At 38.1% G+C, this 19096-nt stretch overlaps 1 protein-coding gene across 17 annotated transcripts in view; it reads right to left on the bottom strand.

Annotated features, from left to right (window-relative positions):
* Positions 1 to 16307, bottom strand: part of LOC146494162 (uncharacterized) — a 68935-nt gene extending 52628 nt beyond the window's left edge. For 11 of the 17 annotated variants that reach the window (XM_085145943.1, XM_085145945.1, XM_085145946.1 and 8 more), the window contains exons 1-21: positions 13580 to 13676; positions 11882 to 11967; positions 11585 to 11617; positions 10667 to 10744; positions 9698 to 9742; positions 9469 to 9607; positions 9263 to 9366; positions 8302 to 8346; positions 8076 to 8214; positions 7876 to 7979; positions 7621 to 7665; positions 7394 to 7532; positions 7180 to 7283; positions 5560 to 5604; positions 5333 to 5471; positions 5117 to 5220; positions 3051 to 3095; positions 2824 to 2962; positions 2608 to 2711; positions 268 to 312; positions 41 to 179 (exon numbers count right to left, since the gene is read on the bottom strand). In XM_085145943.1, coding sequence (XP_085002069.1) covers positions 41 to 179; positions 268 to 312; positions 2608 to 2711; positions 2824 to 2962; positions 3051 to 3095; positions 5117 to 5220; positions 5333 to 5471; positions 5560 to 5604; positions 7180 to 7283; positions 7394 to 7532; positions 7621 to 7665; positions 7876 to 7979; positions 8076 to 8214; positions 8302 to 8346; positions 9263 to 9366; positions 9469 to 9607; positions 9698 to 9742; positions 10667 to 10744; positions 11585 to 11617; positions 11882 to 11909 — 1763 coding nt within the window. In that variant the 5' untranslated portion in view covers positions 11910 to 11967; positions 13580 to 13676. Of the gene's footprint in view, positions 1 to 40; positions 180 to 267; positions 313 to 2607; positions 2712 to 2823; positions 2963 to 3050; positions 3096 to 5116; positions 5221 to 5332; positions 5472 to 5559; positions 5605 to 7179; positions 7284 to 7393; positions 7533 to 7620; positions 7666 to 7875; positions 7980 to 8075; positions 8215 to 8301; positions 8347 to 9262; positions 9367 to 9468; positions 9608 to 9697; positions 9743 to 10666; positions 10745 to 11584; positions 11618 to 11881; positions 11968 to 13579; positions 13677 to 16234 lie in introns of those variants that run through there. The other 6 variants (XM_085145944.1, XM_085145950.1, XM_085145955.1 and 3 more) reach the window with 6 other exon arrangements.
* Positions 16308 to 19096: the final 2789 nt, after the last annotated feature.

Below are 19096 nucleotides of genomic sequence, written 5' to 3'. Positions count from 1 at the left end.
AAAAAAAAAGTAAAACTAAACAAAGACAGTCAATCTGTACCTTTCAGCTACAACCTTGGTGCTCGTCTGACTTGAGCACTGGACAACCTGGAGCTGAGAGGCCGGACGTCCAGCAGAGCATGTGGTTTTGTCACGGCGTCCATAATCAGCTCCGTGGATAACTAAAACCTGTCCTTTTTCTGAGGAAGAGATCACAGCATTAAACAATAACCATGTTTACATTTCAATAAATGAAATTCAACAAAGTTACAAAAAAGAAAACCTCACCACACTGAAGGTTTGCCTGAGATCCTTCACATGTTGCACTCGCGGCTGAGAGAAAAACACAAAACACATTAGAAAGTGTAATAATTCATGTGCAGACTGATTATTAGTTCATGATTTAATTCGCAACTTGAACTCTTTTGCAACCTTTTCCTTCTGTTTCATCTTTTTTGCATCCTGCAATCTGTCTTTGAATAATATATATAAAACGTAGTATGATTTTATTATTTTTGTTTTCCTCTGTCCATTTTAATTTTTGCTGTCATTTTATGTTTTGCATCTCACATGTTCCCCTGTTTCCTTTTTGTTCATTTTTTACCTTTTTAAAATTAATTTCAGTTTTATTTAATTATTGCCAAATCAGCAGTAACGTCAAGGCATTTTATACCCTTAAAGACCCTACAAAAATAAAGAGAAAACTAGTTTATTTTGGAGAACCTCCTTAAAAACAAAGGTGTATTTAAGCCAACACAATAAACAGATGTTTCGGATTAAGTCCTAGCTGCGAATGCTCCACATTATATTGATGTTTGTTCGTTTTTTAAAGAAAACGAGAATAAAAAGAGGATGTTCTGTAAAATGTCATGATTCAGTGGCTAAATGTCCATTATTAAGCCTCAGTCACAGAGGTTTAACTCGCAACAGAAAAGGCGATCAGCTGATCATTAATCAGTTTCACGATTGAAGCAGCAACAGGAGAGGGAGGGAGAGAGAGAGGCACTCGCTCCATATATCGGTTGTTAAGCGTAACGCGGGAATGCTTTACAAACATTCAGAGATGAACTTACACACTTGCTTTACTTCTCTCTGGGATCACTTCCTCGGAGATAAAATGCTGGTTTGGTAGCGAGGCTACAAATACACACAGCCGCTCTATCACGTGAGGCACACTGCTCCGACGTGCTACGGTTATGGGCCGAGTTACGCCGTGTCGCAAGTTTTGTGAGGTGCTTTTTTGATATTTAATGGATCGGATTACCTTTTTTATTTCTCTCCAATATCCGATTCAGTAATTTACGTCAGTTTCGGACCGATACTGATATGTGATATCAGATACCGATACGATACGTAATATCGTATACCGATACCGATATGTAATATCGGATACCGATACCGATACATAATATCGGATACCGATACGCGATATCGGATACCGATACGTAATATCGGATACCGATACATAATATCGGATACCGATACGTAATATCGAATCGGTCCATCTTTACTTTAAAGTAAACTTTTCTTTAATATCTTGAAGTTCAAGTTTTGCTGCCTTCCTCTCTGCTTTTTTCCCACACTCTTATAACCTCCCCTTACGCTGTTCTCCATTAATTTCTCCATTCAAGTCCATTTTCAGTATTTATTTTCATGTTTCAATGTCTCCTTGATTTAGTACTGGTTGCTCATTGCCTTTTTTAGTTATGTCTTTATTTGGGTTTTGATATGCTACTGTTTGGTTGTCCTCAGCTGTGTTAATTACATGCACCCATGTCTTGTTGCTCAGGGGTGTCTAATTCCCACTTAACCCTCTGTTTGCATATTAAAACAACTAATTAAAAAAAACCCTTGTGCCGGTTTAGCTCAGTGGGTGAGCAGGCAACCGTATGCCGTATGGCTGGAGAGCAGTAGGCCCAGGTTTGCATCTCTTCTTCTCTTTCTCATCCTGCTTTCACATCTATCAACACCGTCTCTATCCACTGAAGGCAAAAAAAACCCGACTTTTTTGTGAATCTTCAAATCAGCTATTGAAGTTCATCTTTTTTAAAATTATTTCATGTCTAGTAATTGGTATTTGAGTCTTTGAATCCATGTTTAAAATCTATTTTTCTGTCCAATGCCATATTTTTATTGCCTTTTGTTTTTTTGCATTTCCACATTTTTTGTTTCTTGTTTGTTCATCTTTAAACTTTTAAAGTTCAGATAAAGTTTAGTTTGATTTTACAGCAAAACCTTGGTATACAAAGGGTAACTAAGCCTGAAGTTCAACTTCAGCTTATCAACACAATACACTGATATTTTGAACAAGAAGTACTATCTGCGAATTCTCCAAAATCTCTTTGTAAAAAAGTAAAATAGTATAAGAAAGAATCTGTCCTATTGGTTATCATGATCTGAATGTCCATTATAAAGCCTCAGACACAGAGGTTTGACCCCACTCAGTGAAATCAACGAGGATGGTCCCTGAGACTGCTTTGGACGCTAGCAGAATGTTTTTTGGAGTTGTATGTGCATTACTGTTTAAGGCACTTACACTGGGTGTGTTGACCCTGGGTGATGTCCAAAACCTGCAGGACACCGGCCCTTGAGGTTTGGAGCTGGACACCCCTGGTTTAAGGTACTTACACTGACAAGTATAATCCACCTCCAGGTACTTGTAGGTGCCAAAACAGGGGTCTCCAAATACAGAGTTGCTCGCTGAGACAGTACAGCTGTTTTTCCCATTACAACTTTGAATGCAGATAGAAAGTGAGTCAGCAAAGGGTTTTACACACTGCACATTGTGTAGCCTGGTAAAAGAAAAAACAAAAGTAAAACTAAACAAAGACAGCCAATCTGTACCTTTCAGCTACAACCTTGGTGCTCGTCTGACTTGAGCACTGGACAACCTGGAGCTGAGAGGCCGGACGTCCAGCAGAGCATGTGGTTTTGTCACGGCGTCCATAATCAGCTCCGTGGATAACTAAAACCTGTCCTTTTTCTGAGGAAGAGATCACAGCATTAAACAATAACCATGTTTACATTTCAATAAATGAAATTCAACAAAGTTACAAAAAAGAAAACCTCACCACACTGAAGGTTTGCCTGAGATCCTTCACATGTTGCACTCGCGGCTGAGAGAAAAACACAAAACACATTAGAAAGTGTAATAATTCATGTGCAGACTGATTATTAGTTCATGATTTAATTCGCAACTTGAACTCTTTTGCAACCTTTTCCTTCTGTTTCATCTTTTCTGCATCCTGCAATCTGTCTTTGAATAATATATATAAAACGTAGTATGATTTTATTATTTTTGTTTTCCTCTGTCCATTTTAATTTTTGCTGTCATTTTATGTTTTGCATCTCACATGTTCCCCTGTTTCCTTTTGTTCATTTTTTACCTTTTTAAAATTAATTTCAGTTTTATTTAAATATTGCCAAATCAGCAGTAACGTCAAGGCATTTTATACCGTTAAAGGGCCTACAAAAATAAAGAGAAAACTAGTTTATTTTGGAGAACCTCCTTAAAAACAAAGGTGTATTTAAGCCAACACAATAAACAGATGTTTCGGATTAAGTCCTAGCTGCGAATGCTTCACATTATATTGATGTTTGTTCGTTTTTTAAAGAAAACCAGAATAAAAAGAGGATGTTCTGTAAAATGTCATGATTCAGTGGCTAAATGTCCATTATTAAGCCTCAGTCACAGAGGTTTAACTCGCGACAGAAAAGGCGATCAGCTGATCATTAATCAGTTTCATGATTGAAGTAGCAACAGGAGAGGGAGGGAGAGAGAGAGGCACTCGCTCCATATATCGGTTGTTAAGCGTAACGCGGGAATGCTTTACAAACATTCAGAGATGAAATTACACACTTGCTTTACTTCTCTCTGGGATCACTTCCTCGGAGATAAAATGCTGGTTTGGTAGCGAGGCTACAAATACACACAGCCGCTCTATCACGTGAGCACACTGCTCCGACGTACTACGGTTATGGGCCGAGTTACGCCGTGTCGCAAGTTTTGTGAGGTGCTTTTTGATATTTAATGGATCGGATTACCTTTTTTATTTCTCTCCAATATCCGATCCAGTAATTTACGTCAGTTTCGGACCGATACCGATACGTGATATCGGAAACCGATACGATACGTAATATTGGATACCGATACGATACATAATATCGGATACCGATACCGATACGTAATATCGGAAACCGATACCGATACGCAATATCGGATACCGATACGATACATAATATCGGATACCGATACCGATACGTAATATCGGAAACCGATACGATACGTAATATTGCATACCGATACGATACATAATATCGAATACCGATACCGATATGTAAAATCGGATCGGTCCATCTCTACTTTAAAGTAAACCTTTCTTTAATATCTTGAAGTTCAAGTTTTGCTGCCTTCCTCTCTGCTTTTTTTTCACACTCTTATAACCTCCCCTTACTCTGTTCTCCATTAATTTCTCCATTCAAGTCCATTTTCAGTATTTATTTTCATGTTTCAATGTCTCCTTGATTTAGTACTGGTTGCTCATTGCCTTTTTTAGTTATGTCTTTATTTGGGTTTTGATATGCTACTGTTTGGTTGTCCTCAGCTGTGTTAATTACATGCACCCATGTCTTGTTGCTCAGGGGTGTCTAATTCCCACTTAACCCTCTGTTTGCATATTAAAACAACTAATTAAAAAACCTTGTGCCGGTTTAGCTCAGTGGGTGAGCAGGCAACCGTATGCCGTATGGCTGGAGAGCAGTAGGCCCAGGTTTGCATCTCTTCTCCTCTTTCTCATCCTGCTTTCACGTCTATCAACACCGTCTCTATCCACTAAAAGTAACCCCCCCCCCCCCCCCGACTTTTTTGTGAATCTTCAAATCAGCTATTGAAGTTCATCTTTTTTAAAATTATTTCATGTCCTGTAATCTGTATTTGAGTCTTTGAATCCATGTTTAAAATCTATTTTTCTGTCCAATGCCATATTTTTATTGCCTTTTTTTTTTGCATTTTCAATTTTTTTTTATTTCTTGTTTGTTCATCTTTAAACTTTTAAAGTTTAGATGGGTGATGTCCAAAACCTGCAGGACACCGGCCCTTGAGGTTTGGAGCTGGACACCCCGGGTTTAAGGTACTTACACTGACAAGTATAATCCACCTCCAGGTACTTGTAGGTGCCACCACAGGGGTCTCCAAATACAGAGTTGCTCGCTGAGATAGTACAGCTGTTTTTCCCATTACAACTTTGAATGCAGATAGAAAGTGAGTCAGCAAAGGGTTTTACACACTGCACATTGTGTAGCCTGGTAAAAAGGGAAAAAAAAGTAAAACTAAACAAAGACAGTCAATCTGTACCTTTCAGCTACAACCTTGGTGCTCGTCTCAATTGAGCACTGGAAAACTTCGAGCTGAGAGGCCGGACGTCCAGCAGAGCATGTGGTTTTGTCACGGCGTCCATAATTAGCTCCGTGGATAACTAAAACCTGTCCTTTTTCTGAGGAAGAGATCACAGCATTAAACAATAACCATGTTTACATTTCAATAAATGAAATTCAACAAAGTTACAAAAAAGAAGACCTCACCACACTGAAGGTTTGCCTGAGATCCTTCACATGTTACACTCGGGGCTGAGAGAAAAACACAAAACACATTAGAAAGTGTAATAATTCATGTGCAGACTGATTATTAGTTCATGATTTAATTCGCAACTTGAACTCTTTTGCAACCTTTTCCTTCTGTTTCATCTTTTCTGCATTCTGCAATCTGTCTTTGAATAATATATATAAAACGTAGTATGATTTTATTATTTTTGTTTTCCTCTGTCCATTTTAATTTTTGCTGTCATTTTATGTTTTGCATCTCACATGTTCCCCTGTTTCCTTTTTGTTCATTTTTTACCTTTTTAATATTAATTTCAGTTTTATTTAAATATTGCCAAATCAGCAGTCACTTCAAGGCATTTTATACCCTTAAAGACCCTACAAAAATAAAGAGAAAACTAGTTTATTTTGGAGAACCTCCTTAAAAACAAAGGTGTATTTAAGCCAACACAATAAACAGATGTTTCGGATTAAGTCCTAGCTGCGAATGCTCCACATTATATTGATGTTTGTTCGTTTTTTAAAGAAAACAAGAATAAAAAGAGTTACGCCGTGTCTTAAGTTTTGTGAGGTGCTTTTTTGATATTTAATGGATCGGATTACCTTTTTTATCTTTCTCCGATATCCTATCCAGTAATTTACGTCAGTATCGGACCGATACCGATACGTAACATCGGATACCGATACCGATACGTAATATCGGATACCGATACTTAATATCGGATACCGATATCGATACGTAATATCGGATACCGATACCGATACGTCATATCGGATACCGATACCGATACATCATATCGGATCGGTACATCTCTACTTTAAAATAAACTTTTCTTTAATATCTTGAAGTTCAAGTTTTGCTGCCTTCCTCTCTGCTTTTTTTCCACACTCTTATAACCTCCCCTTACTCTGTTCTTCATTAATTTCTCCATTCAAGTCCATTTTCAGTATTTATTTTCATGTTTCAATGTCTCCTTGATTTAGTACTGGTTGCTCATTGCCTTTTTTAGTTATGTCTTTATTTGGGTTTTGATATGCTACTGTTTGGTTGTCCTCAGCTGTGTTAATTACATGCACCCATGTCTTGTTGCTCAGGGGTGTCTAATTCCCACTTAACCCTCTGTTTGCATATTAAAACATCTAATTTAAAAAAAAAAAACCCTTGTGCCGGTTTAGCTCAGTGGGTGAGCAGACAACCGTATGCCGTATGGCTGGAGAGCAGTAGGCCCAGGTTTGCATCTCTTCTCCTCTTTCTCATCCTGCTTTCACATCTATCAATCAACACCGTCTCTATCCACTAAAGGCACAAAAGCCCCGACTTTTTTGTGAATCTTCAAATCAGCTATTGAAGTTCATCTTTTTGAAAATTATTTCATGTCCTGTAATCTGTATTTGAGTCTTTGAATCCATGTTTAAAATCTATTTTTCTGTCCAATGCCATATTTTTATTGCCATTTTTTTTTTTTTTTTTGCATTTCCACATTTTTTGTTTCTTGTTCTTTCACCTTTAAACTTTTAAAGTTTAGATGGGTGATGTCCAAAACCTGCAGGACACCGGCCCTTGAGGTTTGGAGCTGGACACCCCTGGTTTAAGGTACTTACACTGACAAGTATAAACCACCTCCAGGTACTTGTAGGTTCCAACACAGGGGTCTCCAAATACAGAGTTGCTCGCTGAGATAGTACAGCTGTTTTTCCCATTACAACTTTGAATGCAGATAGAAAGTGAGTCAGCAAAGGGTTTTACACACTGCACATTGTGTAGCCTGGTAAAAGAAAAAAAAAGTAAAACTAAACAAAGACAGTCAATTTGTACCTTTCAGCTACAACCTTGGTGCTCGTCTGACTTGAGCACTGGACAACCTGGAGCTGAGAGGCCGGACGTCCAGCAGAGCATGTGGTTTTGTCACGGCGTCCATAATCAGCTCCGTGGATAACTAAAACCTGTCCTTTTTCTGAGGAAGAGATCACAGCATTAAACAATAACCATGTTTACATTTCAATAAATGAAATTCAACAAAGTTACAAAAAAGAAAACCTCACCACACTGAAGGTTTGCCTGAGATCCTTCACATGTTGCACCCTGGACTGAGAGAAAAACACAAAACACATTAGAAAGTGTAATAATTCATGTGCAGACTGATTATTAGTTCATGATTTAATTCGTAACGTGAACTCTTTTGCAACCTTTTCCTTCTGTTTCATCTTTTCTGCATCCTGCAATCTGTCTTTGAATAATATATATAAAACGTAGTATGATTTAATTATATTTTTTTTCCTCTGTAATAAGGTACTTACACTGACAAGTATAATCCACCTCCAGGTACTTGGAGGTGCCAAAACAGGGGTTTCCAAACACAGAGTTGCTCGCTGAGATAGTACAGTTGTTTTTCCCATTACAGCTTTGAATGCAGATAAAAAGTGAGTCAGCAGATGTTTAACATACTGCATATCTGGGAGAAAATTAAAAGGTGAAAAAAGACAGTAACCATCTGTACCTTGCAGCTACTACTTCATTGCTCGCTTGACTTGAGCAGAGGACATTTCTGAGCCTACAGCGAGGTTGTAAGTCAGAGCACGTGGTTTGGTCATGGCGTCCATAATCAGCTCTGTGAATGACTAAAATCTGCCCTTTCCCTGAGGACGAGATCACAGCGTTAAACTAAAAACAAGTTTGCATTTCAATGAAATGAGTTCAATAAGTTGCAAAAAAGAAAACCTCACCACACTGAAGCTCTGCCTCAGATCCTTCACATGTTACAGTCTGGACTGAGAGAAAAGCGTAAATCACATTCATTAAATCACAAACTTTAAAAATTAATGTGGAGAAAAATAGCTAAAATAGACAGAGACGTTTCTCTTTCTAATCATTCTTCCATACATGGTAATTAAACTCATTCTCTGAATAGTCCCTGGGGGCTTTACACTTTCTTGACTCTTCTTCTGTCACTTGTTACTAGGCAAGCTCAAATGCAGTCAGAAGCTAAATGAATTCCTGGCCTTCGGCCTGGCCTATGTTTAAATCATATATGTCTGTAAGCGTGAATGCTGTTTTAACCTTCCATTGGTCCAAGTCACTTACATAATAGATCGGCTGGGACATCGCGCCCACCGAAGCTTAAGACCTTAAATAGACCGAGCATCAACTCTTTTAATGAGCGCAACATAAAATGTGTGTATACAATGATTATAGCTGCACCTGTAATAAAAAGGTTAATATGATGCCAGTAGCTTTAATAAACATTTTAATGCAATATTAATGATGAAGGCTACATTGTAGCAGTAAAATAATTTCTTTATTCTCACACTAAATATTATTTCATGATCACAGATTTAATTTGTAAGTTTTGCAACGTTTTCCTTCTTGGTTTGGATTTGATTTTGTGTTTTCCACCTCACATTTTTAAATTTTTGATTGTTCACCTTTTAGCTTTTAAAAGTGGAATAAAGTTGAGTTTGATTCTGGAGCACAATCTTGAAATCCAAAAATGAAATCCAAATGTGTATTTATGCACTAAGTGAAATCAAAAAGAATGGTCCTTTGGTCGCTAGCATGTGTACGTTACTGTTTAAGGTACAGAGGTTTGACTCCACTGGATGAAATTAACGAGGATGGTTCTTGTGAATATATTGTTTGCTAGCATTTTTTTGGAGTTGTATGTGCATTACTGTTTGAGGTACTTACACTGACAAGTATAATCCACCTCCAGGTACTTGTAGGTGCCAAAACAGGGGTCTCCAAATACAGAGTTGCTTGCTGAGATAGTACAGCTGTTTTTCCCATTACAGCTTTGAATGCAGATAAAAAGTGAGTCAGCAGATGTTTAACACACTGCACATTGTGTAATCTGGAAAAAAAAGTAAAACTAAACAAAGACAGCCAATCTGTACCTTTCAGCTACAACATTGGTGCTCGTCTGACTTGAGCACTGGACAACCTGGAGCTGAAAGGCCGGACGTCCAGCAGAGCATGTGGTTTTGTCACGGCGTCCATAATTAGCTCCGTGGATGACTAAAACCTGCCCTTCACCTGAGGGAGACATTAAACTATAACCATGTTTGCATTTCAAACAAATTAATTCAAAAATAAAAAGACAAAGCAACAAAAAATAACCCTCACCACACTGCAGGTTTGCCTGAGATCCTTCGCATGTTACACTGTGGACTAAAAGAAGAGACATAAATTGTTTAATTTTCAGCAATTTTTTGAATTTCTCTGACACAAAAGAAGTGACATAACACTTAAAAATGTGATTTTAAGAGTTCAGTGCTAACAGTGGAGCTCAATGGCACAGACTAACATCTGTCTTTGATATCGAATCAGTATTTATTAGTAGATTAAATTTATTATTTTTTGTTATTTGGATAGAGGTGATGAACAAAACAAAACAAAAAAAGAAAGTTTAACCTTAAAAGTTGAAGCCAGTGCTAAAATCCTAAAACCTGCAGTTCATTGAACATCCACCGGAGGCTCCCGCAGTGAGTCACTGCCATAATAAAAGGTCCACCTTTACATGGCAGAAGAAGCAAAACTGTTTTGGTCTCTATTACTGTTTTTTTTAATAACAATTTTTTAAAACAATTATATGTGTGAGGTTAACTCTTTTTTTTTTAACAGACCAGTTTAAACGCTTAATGAAAGCATAAAGTTTCCATTATTAAGGGCGTTGCCTTTTTGACTGATTGGTTCAATGGGACAGGTTACCCCCAGTAGGAGGAGTTTAAGTAACTCTGGGTCTTGTTTCCAAGTGAGGGAAAAGGGGAGAAGGGTGTGTGTACTTGTGAACTGGGTTTTGTAACCTTGCGAACCAAAATATGTGAAAAGTTTTATGTTTGTGTATCTATAGATGAGAATTTGTGTGTAAAAAAGATTTGTGTTTGTAAAACTCTGCACTCAACTTTCCTGGCTGTGTGTGTGTGTTTGAACTTACGAGCACAAATTTTGACCCAACGTCTGAGCATCTCTGCTTAGACTCCTCCCCAAGCAACATGGACTTCTTTTGCTCGCTTAAGGCACTTCCATATTAGCTCCACTTTACTAACCCAGGAGGTCTGTACATCTTTCATATACAGAGTATGCTTTTCTTACCGTGGCTCAAGCGGCAGATCTGGCTGTCACAGGGGGGCTTTCTTTGTAGGGACACGGTGGTCTGAGCTCCGGTATAGCCTGAAATTTAAAATAATGAGTCTTTGCTGTATTAATAAGTGCTGTATTGCTAATTTTATAGTCACAATTTAATAGTTTAGTAGTTCCTGCCTTTTTTTAAGCAAATAAATATCCAAATAAACAATCCACCTATTTACTTACACAATAGTAAATAAATGTTATATATAGTAACTGAAAACCCAAAGTGCTTTACAGTAGAAAAGCGCTTTTGGTTTTTGGTTTCTAGTATGTTTTTGCAACAGTGCAATATATCTGCCGTCTTCAGTTCATCCTTTCGTGTCTGCGAGTCATGCATTTGGGTCCTACATCCTGCCTGCCACACAGCGTAACATGACATGAGCATAATGACCATCTTGTGTTAACTGTCATTTACTGTCAGTTATTTGATGGCACATTTCACAGAATACAAGTTGACACCCAATCACATCATTTGGTTGTCATTAAAAAACATTTAAGACGTGAATCTGATGACAGATTCACGTCTTAAATCAGGACAGGATCCATCAGCTGCAAGTAGTTATCAGTATAAGTACTTGGTATCAGAATCCAGCGACAGAGGTAAGGCCTGCTGTTGATTCAGGAAACACGCCCTCGTTTATTGGTGATAGTCACAGTTAACACAGGCAGCTTCCTGCGCAATTTCACGTAACAGCTTTATGCTTGTGTTTAAACTCAGAGTTTATTACATGGTTTAAAATTAACAGACAGGATGTAAATAAAAGGTCCCATGTAATCAGAGTGAAAGCATAAGTTCAGCAAATCTATTAGAACGGATCAAGGTGGCAATATAAAGTTAAAAACCGGCACATTAGGATAAAAGTGACTGAAACATGTATTTACCTGAACTCATGAGTAAACATGTTACTCCCAGAACTGAAAATCAGAAAAGAAAAAAATATTATTATTGAATTTGAATGATTTAAATCCAACCTAAAAGTTGTTACAAGTAACTTGTAAATAATTAATAACCCATTAATTACATTTGAAAAGTTTGAAGTCTTTTATAAGGGAAGATTAGAAAGCACCTCATCTCAAGTACCTCTTAAAGATAAAAAGCTTAAGAAGAGTGACACTTAATCTTTCCCTCTGACTTTATGAAAAGCTCTTATATTTAAATAATCAGTCTGTTGTACTCACGGAACGTCCTGCTGAGTCCAGAGAGCATGACGTTAGTGAAGAGCTGAGCAGATAAAACAGGGAACCTGTGTATTTCTACTGCTTGGCTAAGAAATATTATGTGCATGCAAGACAAAAACACAATGCAAAAATGAAAATATTTGCTTTATCAGACGTCACAAATATTTTTTAAAAAAGTAATAATTGAAAGATTACATGTAACCATACTAAAATATGAACCATAAAAAACAAAAACTATAAAAACATGAAGGAAAAGGAATAATCTAAGGTGCTTGGAAAGAAAAGCGACTGGATTTGTTTGAGTCGAGAAAAAACTCGTCGTTTTTCTTTCCAAGTTCCTTAGATTTCTGTGGCTTAGATGACTGAAAACTTACACTGGCAAAAACGTATAGGTTGCTGTTAGTACTCTCGTGGTATTTTTAAAATACTGCTGCTTACGTTTAAAATGACCAACAACACAGCACCGAGCTACCTTAAGGAACTCCTTAAATCGTATGTTCCTGCCAGAGCATTAAGATCATCTACTCGGTTACTCTTGGTGCAGCCTAGATCTCGGCTGAAGTCTAGAGGTGACCGGGCGTTTGCCCTGGCTGCACCAGAGTTGTGGAATAACCTTCCGATTGTGATCCGGGCATCTGATTCCATCCAATCTTTTAAATCACGGTTAAAAACCTATTTGTTTAATCTCGCCTTTTCTGCTTGTTAATGTATCTATGAAGCGCCTTGAGGCGACTTTTGTTGTGATTTGGCGCTATATAAATAAAATTGAATTCAATTGAATTAATGCTCGCTCCTGACTTTTAGACTTACTCTATTTTTTCTTATACATATTTTTTTATGGCTTGTGCTTTTATTATGTTTTTATTTTGATATGCATTTTATATTACCCCTGTGTATTAGTGGCATTGACCTATGAGTATATTTGATACTTTGCTAAGGCCTTATAATACTCGTGTTACTTCACTGTTTCTTATGTAAAGCACTTTGGCTGGTTTTTAAATGTGCTCTATAAATAAAGATTGTTGTTGTTGTTGTTGTATTTTGGATGAACTTGAAAGCACTTCAGGTAGGTTTTCCAAAAACAATTTCATGCTTTTAACAGATGTATCAACTTGTTTTTCAACATCACTCCAAGACACAAAGTTTTTTATTTTAGCAGTAATGTGTATACAAAAGAAGTCAGCTCTACATATTTCTCACTGGAAGCCAAAGTTAGGGCATCCACGGTCAGTTTCATGTTTTTAACCCATGCCTGTAGTTGAACTAATCTTATAATCTAAAATAATTGTTTTATCAGACCAATAATATGATTCTTTTTTTACTGTTTGCTACAGATATTAATAAGAGAAGCAAAATATAAATAATGTAGCTGCTGTTTCTGATGAACACTAAATCCTGACACAAACTTTACAAATAAACCTCATTTGCTAATAATCACATAGCTAATTTACAACAGTAACAGTTTTGAGAATTTTTAAGTAAAATTAGATTAATAGTTTTAAATGTAAATATTATTTAGGAATATGATTCAATGTTCAGTTTTGTGACACACAAAATGCAGTTTCGACTATATTTTTAAATTCACGCACTATAATTATTGCATTTATACACAACATCTTCTACAATTATACACAAATTATAGTAGAAAATGATTTCTTCTGTTTATGCTGTGATACGAACAAAGAAGTTAAGCGTTACCTTATTAGAACGATCCAGCAAAGCTGCGCAGCCAGTATCTGGGACACGCAGCGTCTATGTACCGTTCAGGAGTGTTCACATCATCTGCCAACTGCAAGTTAGGAATTTGTTATTATAATAAAAAGAAACTCAATATTGAATTACACAGTGACATACCCGGATGCAACTAAGTAAATATTAGTTAAGAAAACAAGGGTGTTAACTAGTAAATAGTTCACCTTACATGCATTAATGTAATAACGTGGTTAGCCTACTCAACGTAAATTACACACGAACAACATTAAGCTACTCACGCAGAGAAGAACGGCTGCTGCTGCCATCATCATCATCATCATTTCTGCTACACTGGCAGGGCTAGGGGCCAGGACTCTCCTCTGCGGGTTCTTGGGGGATGTTGCTAACTCCGGGTCCGATAAAAGGCACCACACCTGTAGTAGGTATGGTGCATTTCTCGGCTTTAAATTATACCCGCTATGCGTCGCCAGGTGTTTTATCGGATTCGAGGTGTTACCTCCTTTGCACAGTATCACATTAAAGCACTTGTTGCAGGCCGCTGAGTTTGCATCTGTGAAGTACATGCAGTACATGCAGCTGTGAAGTACAGCCAGACTTTTGACTGCTTGGCCTTGGGCATTTTTAATCTGTAACTCTGCTCTAAAAGAACATACGCACCTGGGCCCGCCTACTATCCTTGGAAACGTAAAATGATTAGCTAGAATCTGAAGTGTGTGACATCTCAGGAAAAAAAAAGAACCGAAATAAAGCACTGAAATGTGCGCTGCTTTTCGGTCTGGTTATTACCGTTTATGTCAGAACCGGCGCCATTATGGCATCGGATACCGGTACCCATCCCTAGCTGTGAGTACTCAGACTGTGTTTATTGAATGCAATATGGATAAGATCTTGGAGAAGAAGAACGGGAATTGACACCTGGTGACCAGTGACGGACATTAGACAAAACTGTAAAACTGGATGCAGTTTGTTCGCACTAACCAAAACAACTACCATGATCACTAATGCGGCGATCCCACTGGCGTCAGCTAAAGGCCCGCCAAGGTGGAAGCTGACTGGAACAACAAAAATTCTCCTATGAAAACAGGACTGTTGTCAGAACTCTTTGTCCCTCCTTCAAGGCCTCCTGGGTCCACTGAAGACTGTGGACCTTTGCTTAACTGGGTGTGGTGACGCTTTCTCTCAGCTGAACACAGGATAAACACACACACGCACGCACACATGTCACCTGGGTAGGCTGGAAGATTGTTTACTTAGCCTGGCTGGGTGAAAGACAGTCTCTACACACCCACATAGACACACACTGATACACACTCATCCCCCCTCCCTTTCCAAACGCCTTCGATGCTTTCCATTTTTACATTGTCAGTTTCAGACCTGTTAGTAGGCGTGGGTTTTTATAATCGATTTATCGATTAAAATCGATTCTGGCTTGGATAACGTAAAATCGATTCATTAAAATCCTGAATCGATTTTTTTAATATAAATTTATTTTGCCCGAAATGCCAGAATCTCTGGTGAAATCTCACAAAATTTCAACAACCACCAAACAGCTAAGACAGTAAATGAGAGCAGGAACACGAATTCTGCACATAGACTTAAACACACACCGCGACCCGCGGATCAGAATCAGTGAGATGTCGCCTTTCTCACCCGACGGCACGGACACGGTTGGGCCTGAAAGCCGACAGCTCGCTGATTCTGATCTGTCGACGGGTCCGCGCTTTGTGTTCACGCCCTTTATGCGCTGATTCCAAAGCTGTTAGTTTTATCTCTCTCCAAACAATACTGACTGAGCCAGCAGCAAAAGAAGATCCAAACTAAGCTTCACATAAACATCGTCATGAATTCACTGTTACTTTTACTGTTTTGCTTCCACCACGATGCACAGCTCTCTCTCTCTCTCTCTCTCCAAGAACAGTTTCCCGTCTTAAAATCTGTTTACTGTGTGTGTCAGCTTCCTTTTTATTGATACAACAATATGTAAATGTACTGATCTGAATTATAATATTTCTGACTGTCAAAATTTCCCAGATTCAAATCAAATCGAATTAAATCGAATTAAATCGAATCGTGGATTGAATCGATTCGGGACCTTGTGAATCGGAATTGAATCGATTCTAGAAATCAGTGAGGATACCCGAATACCGAATACATTACGATAGCACAGGGAGCCCATTTTGAGTACCAATGTAGCAGACGTATACAAAGCAAATAGTTCAATTGCAGAGAAAATGACACAAACCCTAATCAACAACTCACAGTTTGTCATGTTAAAAGAGACAATGCGGAGGTGGAGGTGACAGACATAAATAAGCGACTTGAGTGGCTAATAACTACATTAGAGAGGCAGTACAGGTTTAGCTAATGGATCAAGTAAAAGGGGAGCGGTTGAGAGAGTCTGGACATGCAGAGAAGAGCGATGAGGGTTAGACTGGGGGTCGGATATTGTGGCAGGAGGAAAGACACAGAGGCCCTGGGAGGTTTATGGATGTAGTGAGAAAGGACATGCAGGAGTCACAATGAAAGATACAGAAAACTGACAGATTTATACACAACATCTTGTACTATTATACACAAATTATAGTAGAAAATGATTTCTTCTGTTTATGCTGTGATACGAACAAAGAAGTTAAGCGTTACCTTGTTAGAACGATCCAGCAAAGCTGCACAGCCAGTATCTGGGACACGCAGCCTTTATGTACCTTTTTAGGAGCGTTCACATCATCCGCCAACTGCAATTTAGGAATTTGTTATTATAATAAAAATAAACTTAATATTGAATTACACATTGACATACCTGAATGCGACTAAGTAAATATTAGTTAAGAAAACAAGGGTGTTAACTAGTAAATAGTTTAACTGTAGCATTGGTATATACTTTAGCTGTGCTGAAATGTTACTAGATTATATTCCAATAACTTAATTTGACTGTCTCAGCAGCAGATGACAGAGATGCACACGAAGGTGTAATGCATTTCCATTTCAAACTAGCTGTTGAAACAAAAAAGCTACAGCAAAATTAACTGGTACAATAAACATGTCCTCCACCCTCTGGATCATGGTTAACAGTTATACACATTGTTTCGCAAATAAATTACAATTTAATACCCTCATTTAAACCTTTATTAAAAATGATAATACTACTAATAAACAGGGATCCTGGTTGTCATCAACAATGCTGTGTAGTGGTATCAAATGCATCTATATACAAAACCTAATACACTTCCTCTGGCCTTAATAGGTCCTTAAACCAAGCCAGAGAGAGTTCAACACCACTGGTAATAAAGGAAGACACCAGAGCACAAAGTGTTAAAGTGGCCTATGAAGGGGAAAATGTAACTGATTGTGGAAAAGTGTGCGTGTGTGTAAGTGTGAGACACGTGCAGAGTGAGAGTTGCCATTTGAACAGAGAACTTGAAACTGCATTATGGCACCAGTTGAGATGTAGAGACATTGTAGAGATGCTAAAACTTAAAACTGCTACAGGCTGCTCTGCACTACTCAATGAACACAATTATGGTTCAAAGTACTGTAGGATGTGCTTATCAGCCCTGAGGGAATACTCTACCTTTATTTATTTAAGTGCATGCTTGAGGTGCACATGCATCTTGATGTACTCTTCAGCGGCGGCATCATCAAATTTCTTGAATCCTATTGCGGCCACTTCACATATATTAGATGCGCCTGCTTCTTGTCATTTCAAAACATGTATCTCTGATTATGAAAGTTTGTGTTGTATTATGTTCAAATGTTATAAAGAAGAAAGCTTTACAACCATCCCGACTAGTGAAGAGTGTGTTGTTTCCACAACACTGCTTTTCTCCTGAGCTACCCAGAACCATTGAAAGGGATGACTTACTCAAAAGCCCTATATATGCACGTAAATGTGTCAATGTGTCAAAAAGTTCACATCAGATAGGTACAATTCCTTCATCATTTGGTTGAACTTGACGCAGCTGTAGGCTTTGCTTCTATTGGTTGTGCGATGGTACGTCACAGGGCACAGCAGTCAAAGTTCAACCCAGTTAAATGCACAAGTACTCCTCAGTCATTCCAGAGCGCAGCGCTGAGCATGCAGCATCCTATGTGAAAGGGCCTTAAGCCAAGCAAGTCTGAAACATTTGATTGAGCTTGTAACTACTGCCTTGTATGTAAAATAAATCATAACCAAACTTGATTCTAAAGCAGTGACTAACACTTTGTCTAGAATACACTTTTGACCTTGTTGCGGCAATGGATAGAGTGAATACTCATTGGATATTTGCTTTGGCCAAAATCTGGAAGCACACTAATGCAGGCCTGAAAATGCTCCCACAAGGCCATCTGCCTGGCCAGAAATTACTTCATCTTCATAGACTAAAACACATGCACGAGCCTGTAACTACTTCCGTGAGGTATATTTAAAAGAGATTACTACTTTACTTCATCCACAAGCAGTGATGCATTGCCTTGTCCCAATGCGTTGTCACTGGGCTGGGGCTTCTTTGCTGCAGTAGGGAAGGTGGGTAGCTTGACACCTATACAAAGGTACTAAAATAAAACTAAGCATATCCAGCTAAAAAAACAAAATCATAATCTTAGAGAATTTGACTTATTTTGGAAGTGGAATTATAAAATCAGTAGAGAAAACCCATTACACTCGATACCTTCCTCAACCGAAAATTCTGCAAAAAAAGTTTATAAACATCAGTATCTAAATTTTACGTAAACTGATATTATTTTTCAGATGTATAAAGTATTTGAAAATAAGAAACATAGCATTTCTTACAAACCCCGCTGGAATTGCTTTTTTTACTGGGCTTCATCGTCAGTCTAATCACATCCTCATCATCTGACTGGTCAGGTCATAGGTGTCACAATCACAACGCTTATCTACAAGTTAGACAACTAAACTTGAAACTAACAAACAAAACAAAGAAAAAAATCAAGAGCATTTTGACTTTCAAATACTTTGCAAAATTGCCCCAAGTAATTTTTATTTTGACTAACGAAAACATCATTGTCATTGTTTTGTAGGGTTATTGTTTAGTATGTAAATCTCAGTGTGCAGGTGCCTCTCTGTGATTGGTGTGTCCTGAAGATGGATGGTACGGATTGGTTAGCTAGCTGGAGGTGACCTATATGATGATGCTGCCATGGACTGCCATTCATTCATCCTTGGCTCATCCCAACCAGCAGACCTTTGTAAACATCCCTAGTGCTGCATGCTTTATAGAGGACTTTGTAGGGGTGGACTGCCTTTTATTTTGATCATAGTTTTCTCCTGTTTATTTTTAGAAGAAGAAGATCTTGGAGAAGAAGAACGGGAATTGACACCTGGTGACCAGTGACGGACATTAGACAAAACTGTAAAACTGGATGCAGTTTGTTCGCACTAACCAAAACAACTACCATGATCACTAATGCGGTTATCCCACTGGCGTCAGCTAAAGGCCTGCCAAGGTGGAAGCTGACTGGAACAACAAAAATTCTCCTATGAAAACAGGACTGTTGTCAGAACTC

Source organism: Neolamprologus multifasciatus, chromosome 20, assembly GCF_963576455.1.
Source record: "Neolamprologus multifasciatus chromosome 20, fNeoMul1.2, whole genome shotgun sequence".
In the NCBI taxonomy this organism is placed as follows: domain Eukaryota; kingdom Metazoa; phylum Chordata; class Actinopteri; order Cichliformes; family Cichlidae; genus Neolamprologus; species Neolamprologus multifasciatus.
Note: the sequence above shows the minus strand (reverse complement) of the source record. Positions and strands in the feature narration are given on the sequence as shown.